The 10580-nt window shown below is 58.5% G+C and overlaps 1 protein-coding gene and 1 long non-coding RNA gene across 3 annotated transcripts in view; one reads left to right on the forward strand and one right to left on the reverse strand.

Annotated features, from left to right (window-relative positions):
• Gatd3 (glutamine amidotransferase class 1 domain containing 3) lies at positions 1–9344 on the reverse strand. Of its 2 annotated transcripts, XM_027929069.2 has the most exons (7): positions 9112–9344; positions 8620–8672; positions 6248–6361; positions 5541–5660; positions 2833–2925; positions 1441–1597; positions 1–833 (listed from the first exon to the last, which is right to left on the reverse strand). In XM_027929069.2, exons 1-7 carry the CDS (start codon positions 9271–9273, stop codon positions 705–707), a joined length of 828 nt encoding a protein of 275 aa, XP_027784870.1. In that variant the 5' UTR covers positions 9274–9344; the 3' UTR covers positions 1–704. The 2 variants fall into 2 exon arrangements, with proteins under 2 accessions (XP_027784870.1, XP_027784871.1); XM_027929070.2 differs by lacking the exon at positions 6248–6361.
• LOC117794890 (uncharacterized) overlaps positions 9307–10580 on the forward strand; it is a 10827-nt gene continuing 9553 nt past the window's right edge. The window contains exon 1 of the long non-coding RNA XR_011708265.1: positions 9307–9555. This is a non-coding gene — a long non-coding RNA (uncharacterized lncRNA). The remainder of the gene's footprint in view (positions 9556–10580) is intronic.

Raw genomic sequence — 10580 nt, forward strand, 5'->3', positions numbered from 1 at the left:
CACCAGCACACAAGCAGCCTTTATTCCCCCCTCCACACACCTGTGAGCTTCTGCCACCCGGGAATCCACAGTCCACCCACCTGGTCACAGAGGGAGGCTGAGTGACAGCAATTTCCCCCTACCCCCCAAATTAAGAGAACTGAGGCTGATTCAAGAAACCTCATGGATACAGCCCATTCACCAATTCCAGAAGGCCCAGACGTCCCTGTCAGGAGTTTCCAGTTTGGACAGGAGCCATGCTGCAGCTAAAGGACTTTCTGCTACAGAAAGTCCCTCCCCTGATCAGTGTCCACTTGAGACCAGAGGGTCTCTACCCTTCAACGTGCACTTCTGGTCTCCTGATCATCAGACAGGTAACATAACAACTGGTTTTCTTCCAAACCCAAGCATCCCAAATCATCAAACCCAGATCGCAGCGTGGTATTTCCCTCAGGGTCTCTCCTGGACAGGGACAGTTGCTGGGGGAAGTGGCGACTGCTTGCTCCTCAGGGGTGGACAAGGAATGCTCAGCTGCCCTGTCAAGGTGTGGCTGGCCACCCTCCTGCAGCGAGGAGCCTCAGGCCAGACCCCTGTCCCACAGCAGAGCTCCCTGCTCAAGCAGAAAACATGAAGTCAAACAGAAAAGCAGCTCTGGCCCTGTGCCCAGCTGGTCACGGGTGGCAGACGGCTCCGCGGCAGACGGGGGCGGCCAGGCGCAGGAGCTGTCACTTCCCTGTGAGTTCCAGCACCTTCTTCACCATGGCCCCGATCCCGTCGTGGATGTGGTGGAGGGCGGTCTCACACATGAAGGCTGGGGTCGTGACCACCTTGTTTTTCTGGTCCACGTGAGCTTCGTGCGCTGAAGTTAAGGAAAAATCATCACCCAGCAAAACCAGAGGCCGCGGCGGGCACAGACTCTCTCCCCAGGTGCCCTCCCTGCCTCGGGGCCCCTGCTGGCCACTGGGCCCCTCAGTCAGGTGGAAGACTGGTTTCCAGCTCCCGTGTCCAAGAGGACAAGGGAAGCTGGGGAGCGCAGGGAGCAGAGAGCCCCTTCCAGAGGCACCACTCCAACGCGCTCCACCCGGGACCGAGGCTCTCCAGGCTCCAGCCCTCCTGACCGCCGGGTGGTGCCTGGGCCCCCAAGGTCCCCACGGGCACCTCCCCACACCATGCTCAGGACCACAGACCAGGCGACCCAGGGGACGCTGCCATTCAGGGGACGCTCACTGACCACTCAGCAGGTGGGCAGTGGGCATGGACACACGGACCTCCCTGGCCAATGCAGGCCCATCCTCCAAACACATGGCATTAGGCTTGCCCTCCTGGCCAAGGACATCCACAGCAAAACCAGCAAGTACAGTTCTTGGGGATGAGGCCCTCTGCCAGGGGACCCTAAAGGGCCAAAAGAGAGTGTCCCATGTGCGCCATGTCACCAGAGGCCATAGCCACCAGAAAGGATATGGTCACACCCTTCACACAGTGCTTGGCACCCAGGGCCTTGATGGCCTCGGCAGTCCCTGCGTAAGGCCACTTGCCACCCTCTTCCTGCTCATGGCCCACGGTGACTTCAACACCTCTGAGCACTTTGGCCGCAAGGACAGGCGCGATACAGCACAGGCTGAAAAGAGAAAGCCCCCCAGTGAGCACAGGGACTCTGTGGAGCTGGGGCACTGTCCATACCCCGCAAACCGGTGCCTTGCAGGTGGTGGCACCAGGTGACCCGGGGCTCTCCATGAGCCAAAAGACCCCTGGACAGTCCTGGGAGAGCCAGCCGTGAGGACCAAGGGGCACAGTGAGGCCAAGCTCCCCCAAGCCAAGTGGCTGCCAGCCGCCCAGAGCCCCTGTGACACCCAGAACCCTGGCGTACAGGAACACAGACGTCCTCTTACTGAGAAAATGGACGAGGCCACTTCACCCATCAACAGGGAACAACACATCTGTACCCACTGCTCAAACCAGACCCTGTCTGGGGGCAGGGCTAGTGTGGGGACACATCAGGTTCTGCTGGCAGTCTTGCTTGAGCTCTGACCTGTGCTGTGACCTTCAGTGTGCAGAGCCCAGCTGGCGTGCGTCAGAGGGCCCCAGGCGCAGAAGGCCAGGGGCTGTGACAGCCCCATCCACCCCCAGAGCAGAGCCTACAGTCTTCCTGTGGTGGCCAGGTGCCAAGGACAGGCCCGGTGAAGGCACCAGTGCCTGCCCTAGGGGACCTGCTCTGCTCTCCAGCAAGAGCTCTGACCCCAGTCAGCCAACGCAGGGAAACCCCAGGCCCTGGGTAGACTGCCGCAGTGCTGGGGTCCCCGCACAGCCCGCACCTTGACTGCGCCTCCCACAGTGCACCTGGGCTTGCTCTGCTCCTCAGGGGTGCCCAGCCCAGGGGCCGTCTCCAGGGCAGAGCCACCGGCCACACTGCACCGCCTCCAGCCTGGGAATGAGCTGCGACAGGGCTGGAGGACTCAGCAGCAAGTGCAGTGGCAGCTGTGGGCTGCACGGGGACGAGGTCACGTGGGACACTGAGCCTCGGCTGCGTGGGATTTCCTGAGGGAGGCTCGCAGCACTGCCCGGCCACTGTGACTTGGCCCTTGACAGAGCTGTGACCGCACCAGTGAAAGAGTGGGGGGTGAGCTCGCACAGGCTCAGGGGCTGCTCTGATGGAGGACAGGAGGTCAGGAGGACAGGGACACTGCTGCAGCCAGGATAATTCTGAAAGTCCCCACCAGAGGGGAGGAGCCCCTCCTTCCTGGTCAGTTCTCAAAAGAAATGGACTCCTGAGGACCACAGAGTGAGTGGTTTTGGAGCCCATGTGGCTCAGGGGGGCGGCTCCAGCAGAGGCTGCCCAGCCGCAGGTGCACCTACCCAATGGGCTTCCCAGCTCCGTGGAACTCCTTCAGGACCCGCTCCACGTCCTGATTGACTCTGCAATCCTTCCCGTCGACAGCGAACGTGCTCCTGCCAGAGGAGAGGGCCTTCTCAGCGTGGCGTGGCAGGCCGTGGCGTGGTGTGGCCACGCAGCCGCACTCCAGGTGCGACCCCACCCCCAGGGCCACCTCAGCCCACTAGCAACCCGAGCAAGCAGCGTGTGTGGATGTGAGGGTGCACGGCTGCCCACGCCCACGCAGCCACAGGCACGCTCCTGCTTCCCACAGAGCAGCAGGAAGGCAAGAGGCCGCTGGGAGGCCGCCAGGCATGGACAGAGCCAGTCTGCGACTACACCCCGCTCCAGGGTCCAGGCACAAGCCCCGAAAAGCTCCAGGAGAACTGTAACTAGCCTAAAAACAGCAAGAGATGCTTGCTTCACCAAAAAGGACTGAAACGACATTTGACAAATGTCCACTTTCCTGCCTTTGAGAGCAGGCCACTGGGGAGGCCTCTGCACTGGGGGGTGTGCAGCTGGCAGAACCTTTCACACTCACAAGTGCACGTGCCCCTGCGCCCTCTCCACGCTCTGCCTCCAGAATCTCGGCCTGCTCTGTGTTCTCCTCCCACTCGAGGTCCTCACTCTTCTGGTGGTGAGGACAGGACACTCAGTGTCCTGTCGCAGCAACTATTCCAGAGGGTACGTAAGTGTGCTGAACTTGCCAAATTCACCCTTTAAATGTGTGCACGTTAACTGTGACTCCAAACACCACTAAAAACAAACAACTAGAAACACCTAGTGACCACCAGAAGGGACAACCTATCCTCCCAAGCAGGGCTGCGCTGGACAGCTTACAAACCAGCTCTGAGCTAGACCATGGGCCAGTGGGAACACAAGCACAGAGCAGGCTTCAGATGCTCCTGTCCAGCTACCTTTGGACCTTCCCATGTAAACAGGGCGCTGGCAGTGGTGGCCAGAGAGGGCCTGAGGTCAGGAGGGGGAGGGGGACTGGCTCCCCACCAAGCCTCTGTCACTGCGGGACCCTGCCCTGCAGGCCCAGCGGCAGCCATTCTATGGAGGGCCTACCTTTCTCCTGACAAGGTCACAAAGAACAGAATGGCAATCAGAAAGACCGCAGCGTCTCCCAGAGCGGACTGCGAGCCCAGACAAACAGTGTGACGGAGACCCACGGTCCTCAAATACCAAGGACTGCCCCAAGAGTCTACTTCTAAGTTAACACAGGGGACACCAGCAAGCCACACAGGAGGCATCAACAAACCCTACCACTGGCCTCTCACCCATGGGGCAAGGTGCTGATGGGCAGGGGTACGGTCACGTGAACTCTTCTGTCTTTCAGGGGAACACTGGTCCCGTAGGAAGCGGAAACCCAGCTGACGATGCGCACACCCTGCTGTGTCCCCAAGACCAAAGGACATGGGAATCCAGGAAAGGCACGTGCCTGCTGCCTGCCCAGGGGGCACTCACCAGCTCCCTGGTTTGGGGACAGGGAGTGCATGTGAGGCAGGACAGTTCCTCGAGGGAGAACGGTGTGGGTGCTGCAGCAGGGGTGGGAGTGGGAAGACCCCAGGAGCTGAGTTTCTGTATCAGGAAGGCCCAAAGGGCCTGTCCCTCCTTTGTGGGTCCAGGGCGCCCAGAAGGTGAGTGGCCAACAGGTTGCCGTGTCGTTGCCGGCAGAATAAATGTCAACTTGTCATCAACCACACTGGGAAAAGGACAATCAGTGGGCACCCGGCCTCAAGGCAGCTGGCCGCAGCACCCGGGTGAGCCCACTCCTCCCGCACAGAGTCTTAGGGCCTCAGGAGCTGGTTCAGCGGAGGCCAAGGCAGAGGAGGGGAGTCGGCTTTCAAACATTCAAATGACTCCTGCTGGAAGCGTGGGTCAGGAAAGCCTCATGCCTGCGACCTAGATGTGAATGCCACATGCGGGGGGAGGACACACGGGGAAGGGCAGCCAGGTGGGCGGGGCAGCACGAGGGGCACCAAGAGATCAGCAGGCGAGGGCCGGGCGGCCCGGGCTATGGGGGGGCGGCACCAGAGGGCTGGACATGGGGCAGGCAGAGGTGCAGGCAGCTGGACTCTGGCTCCCACGGGGCACTGTGGCACTTGATAGCTCCAGGGAAATGGCCTGGGGACTTGCAGAGCTCTGTGCAAGGCTCTCCCAGGAGAATCAGCATTGCCATCTCTAGGCTACAACACACCTAGGCCAGCCCCAGGAGGACTTCCACGAATGCACAGGGACAGAGAAAGGACCTCTAGCGAACCTGATGAGGACCTCCGCCTAAGACTCTGGCTGCATGCCAGGCCCTCAGTCACCACGCTGCTTCCTACACAGCAGCCCAGGAGGAGAGCAAGCAAGGCCCTTCGCTCCCGGGCTACAGAGACCAGTTTTCCCTGCTACAGGCTCTGAGAGAACTGGTCCCGGGAGGGAATACGCACTCAGTGGCTGATTCTGCCCAGACGAGATCCACCAGCATGGAGCTTAGCGAAGAGGGCCCCAGCCCACCCTGTCAGCCACCAGGTGCCACGAGAGCTCAGAGAATGCAGGGAAAGAGACACGCCTCACTGAAATGCTACCTGGGCCCCAGGCCAACGTGGCTCCCTGAGCTGGACACAGGCAGGCACACAGCCAGACCTTCAGCTCAGGGCAGGTGTGCATGCTGCTTAGACCCTGAAGCTTAGATACGCACAGATTTTTGGCAGCTCCAAAGCCTCCAGGGAAGATGGCAGCATCGTGGTTGGCTGCACTGAGCTGAGCCAGGTCAGAGATCTTGCCTCGGGCGATCCTGGCTGACTCCGTCAAGACGTTCCTGGGAGAGAGCACAGAGGGACACAGAGGAACAGTGTGCAGTCAGGAACAGGAAACAGGTACCCATGGGACGCGTCCTGCACGCAGCTTGCAGCACAGAGGGACTGTGTTGGTGTGTGAAGACTTGATGCTTGTCAATCAGCACTTAGGATGGCCACCCAGAAGAGGTGAGAGAATTCCAGTGGCCCTAAATTTATGTCAGAGGTTGGCCCTGCCCAAGGACTTGGAGCCAGGAGCCACCAGGAGTGGAAACTCATCGGGAGGTAGGAGAAAGGAGGGCGGGGAAGGCACCACTACTCCAGAGGTGCGAACCAGCCAAGGCTCAGTCACGGCAGGAAGCAACTGCCTGCCCAGGCTTGTGGGGCAGGTGCAGGCTTCAGGGGCCAGGGTCTCAGGAGGGGAAACGACAGGGGTCCTACATGGGGCTCCCAGGAAACACAGCAACAGCACCTGAGAGGCACCACCTGTATGGAAAGGAAGGCGTGAGCACCGGGAGTCACAAGAGGCAGCCCGCGAGGTGCTCCCACTCTTGCAGAAAGCATAGCGGGTGGGGAATATCCCGAGCAAAGCAGGTGCTCCTGGACACACCTGCTTTCACTCTCAGAAGGCTGCCCCTTGGTGTGATCCACCACGTGCATCTGACGGACATCGGGGGCAAAGATCTGGACCTCAGCCCCGCCACGGCTCAGGTGCACCAGGATCCTACAGGGAGAGAACCACAAGACCACAGCTTGGGGCATGCCCAGTCCAGAAGATTCGTGTCAATGTGCTTTTCAAAATGGATTTCAGCTAAGTGACAGACAAAAATCCCTAGTGTATGAGATACCATATTTGCTCTGCAAAGTTAGGGTCACTTTGCTAATGACCCAAATGCCAGTGGTGCCAACTCACCTCCCCCCGGTGGACCACAGCACAACTGCAAAAGCTGGCTTTCAGACAAGAGAGCGCAGCCGGGTGGTGAATGGATGGGCGCCACAGCCCGGAGGTGTTCAGGTTCCCAGGCACCCTTCTTCACTCAGAACCTATCTGACCTCCTGTAGGCTGCCCACATGACTCTCCAAGTGTTAGGGGACAAGCAGAAGAGAATGGTGGGAGCACAAGTTTAAGAAGATAATTCTATAAAATGGGCCCACTGTGCAGACCCCCACATGCTTTCTTCCTTTTTTTTTTTTTTTTTTGGGTACCAGGATTGAACCCAGGGGCACTTAGCCACTGAGCCACATCCCCAGCCTTTTATATTTTATCTAGAGACAAGGTTTCACTGAGTTGCTTACGACCTCACTAAGTTGAGGCTGGCTTTGAACTCACAATCCTCCTGCCTCAGCTTCCTCAGTCACTGAGATTACAGGTGTGTGCCTAGCCCCGTATTTATTTTCCAAGAATCAATTTACCTGAAGCCCTGCCTGGCCTGAGTGGACAGGCTATGTCACATATTCCTCAGCAAACTACCTGCCTTAAAAATGCAGGACTGAGATAATATTGATGGGAGAAACCCAGGTTACCCTGAAGGGGGAGACTTTTGTGAGCCTTTTCAAAGACCAGATTCTGAAACTGAGGGAGATAAGAATAATTCTTCCTAACTATAAAATCTATAAGAATGTATGGTTAAGAATCCAATTAGAACTGGTCAGCATGGGACAAGGTGACCTAAGTTGTCAAGGCAGTGGGAACTTGAAGGGTCTGATGTCACCTTGCTACCAGTCAAAAGTCAAGAGGTGGACCTGGGTGGGACTCTCTGGAAACTTTTCTGGGATCCCCAATAAAACTGGAGTGCAGAAGAGGTACTTTGTCCCTCTCCTCTCTGAGACTTCCCACTCTGTCCCTCGAGAGTGTCCCCTTTCCCTTTTCTTACCCTGCAGTAAACTCATTCCTGTTACCCTAAGCAACATGTCTGAAATCTTTCTGACTTGATCACAAGAATGGGGTTTGGAAGTGTGTGTGTGTGTGGGGGGTCTTTGTGCTGCCTCAGTTTCCTGGAAGGCCCCAGCCCTGTAATAGAGGGGACAGCAGCAGGTATGCAACACAGAAGAATGAGGGGCCTCTGGTTACCATTTAGGAAGTCCCATTCCTCATCTCCCCTAACTTTCCTGCATGAGTAGTGGGGGAGAGGTGCAGAGCTACATAGGAACAGGATAGAATGAGGTCCACCTCCCCAAGGACACTAGACCACAGTGGGGGCAATACTGGAATTGACTAGGGTTTTCCTCTGTCTGCCACAATTCCAAATACCAACAAGTCCAGGTTCCCTAATCCTGCCCAGAATGCTACTCTGACTGCCCCCCCCATACACAGAGGAGGAAACTGAGGCAGGAAGGGTAATAACTTGCCCAAGATCACACATTGCCTGCAGATAGGATCTGGTCCTGGTCACCTTAATGCTTCAAACAGTGCCTTGCCAAATAGCCCAGGACGTCCCCATTCACTGGCCAGTTCCTGCCTCATCCACTCTTTCTATCCATGCCCAAATTAGGAAAGGCATCGGGCCCTTTAGTACACCAGCTCAATCCCTCAGAGGCTCCTTATGTCTGGGCCAACTCCAGGCCCCAGCTAGCACAGTGGTAGCACCCTCAGGGTGGCTGCCCTGCAGAGCCACAGCCTCGGGCTCCTAGTGGATGACGTTCCTTTCTAACCTATGAACCAGAAGTGAGGTGGGGGATCTGCCTGTGGGCACTGAGCACCCTACTGCCTGCCTACCTACCTTTCCAGCAAAGCAAAAAACCCACAGTCACTACCTCGGCCACTAGAAGATTACCTTCTGCACCCCACCAACAGACGGAAGTTAGCTTCCTTGCAGAGGAAACACCAAGTGCACTAAGCCCGATCCCCATGTTTCTATACGTACTAAAAAGCAAGTGAAACGTCACCGAAGCGAAGACAACTTTTGCCATTTTTAATGCAAGAAAAGGTATGGACAATAGGAGCTTTTCTAAATCGCTGGAGAGTTCCCGCTGAGGACTTACGCTGAGGCCTCGTGGATCTCCGACCCGTCATAGACTCCGCAGCCCGACAGCACCTGCGGAAAGAGGGGAGCTGACCGGGGGCGGGGACCGTGCAGGGCAGGGGGCGAGCTGGGCCGGCCGGGACCGTGCAGGGCAGGGGGCGAGCTGGGCCGGCCGGGACCGTGCAGGGCAGGGGGCGAGCTGGGCCGGCCGGGACCGTGCAGGGCAGGGGGCGAGCTCGGCCGGCGGGGACCGTGCAGGGTAGGGGGCGAGCTCGGCCGGCCGGGACCGTGCAGGGCAGGGGGCGAGCTCGGCCGGCGGGGACCGTGCAGGGCAGGGGGCGAGCTGGGCCGGCCGGGACCGTGCAGGGCAGGGGGCGAGCTGGGCCGGCGGGGACCGTGCAGGGCAGGGGGCGAGCTCGGCCGGCCGGGACCGTGCAGGGCAGGGGGCGAGCTGGGCCGGCCGGGACCGTGCAGGGCAGGGGGCGAGCTGGGCCGGCGGAGCCGCACTCACCAGCGCGACCCTGGCACCGGGGCGCGGCGCCGAGCCGTGGAGGGCCGCGCGCGGGGAGGGGGCCAGCCCACAGAGAGACAGCGGCCGCAGGAGCTCGGGGAACGGCGCAAACGCGGAGGCGACCCCCAGCCTCGGGGCCACTAGGGCCCTCAAGGCCGCCATTACAGCGCAGAGACTTCAGGGTCGGCGGGTCACGCGCGGCAGAGCCCTGCGCAGTAGGGCGGATCCCGAGCGCGCCTGCGCAGTGGCCAAGCTCCTTCGCGCTCCACACCTCTGAGCTCGCGCCTGCGCAGTGGCCCTGGGAGCGCTGCTCCGCCGGCTTTAGGCCGCCCCGCTGGTGGTATCTGCCTGTTCCTGGGCCCTACTGCTGAGCTCCACCTCTAGCATGTCACCCAGAGCACTGCTCAGCTAGTCACTGGACATGGATATCACCAAAAGCCTCAGGTGAGGAGGGAGCCTAGAAATCCTATATGGGGCAGGTAATAGCAAGGGACCCTATTTTCCAGTCTGTTGCAGAGATCATATAGGAGCAAACCCACTCTTACCAGGCCTGAGCGCTTTGTTTCTAGTCTGCAAGCTTCAGTGTAAGTGCAGGTGGCTGAAGCACTTGGGTTGGAACACCCTGTGAGTCTAATGATGGTCTGGTGGTAGCAGCTCCCAGCACACTGGGTGTCACATGAGCCATCTTCCCCAACCTGTGGTGTGGCACCAGCTGGAGGCAGGTGGGCATGTTATCAGCTCCAGCAACTAGAAGAGGTGGCTTGGGTGCACCATCCACTGACCTGGGTCTCACTGCTGGTAAAGAGGCTGTTTGGTCCTGGTAGACAGCACACATATGCTGCAGGGGTGAAGCACTGCATGGGGGAATGGTGTCCCCTTCTGTGTTGTGGGGAGACACTCTGAATGACCATGCCTTCCAATACTGATGCACCAGGCTGACCAATCACTGCACTCGTTGTGGCTTGGGTGTTAACCCAGCTCGGATAGCAAGGCTGTCTTCTTTGTAGGTGTACCCCTGGGGTTGAGTTACACTCACCTGTTCCCTTGTAGCCCTGCCCCTTCTGCCCATTTATGGATAGAACCTTCTAAGAACAGTGTCCCCTGCAAGAATTAAGCTTTCAATCTCTCTCTCTCTCTCTCCCGCCTCTCATGACTTTCTCTTCTTCTCCCTTTTTGGGAGACTGAGGTCAAGAGCCAGGGAAAGTGTCCTAAAGCTTGTGTAAAGGTAAGTTGTGTCTGTGTCCCTACAAATTCACACAAGTGACCTTAGTTCAGCTGCCCATGGCAGGTGGCTCCCGAACAGGGACATTTGGGGGGGTGTGTGTGAATTTGGAGGTAGACTTGGGTGAGCATGCTTTAGAAATTCAGAGAATTGTGGTGTTTTGGGGTTGTGAAAAAAGACAAATTGAGAGCCAGGGACGTTTAAAAATTATTATTGGCAATTGCACATCTTCAGAAAGAGATTTATC

The sequence above is a fragment of the Marmota flaviventris genome, chromosome 8 (assembly GCF_047511675.1).
Source record: "Marmota flaviventris isolate mMarFla1 chromosome 8, mMarFla1.hap1, whole genome shotgun sequence".
In the NCBI taxonomy this organism is placed as follows: Eukaryota; Metazoa; Chordata; class Mammalia; order Rodentia; family Sciuridae; genus Marmota; species Marmota flaviventris.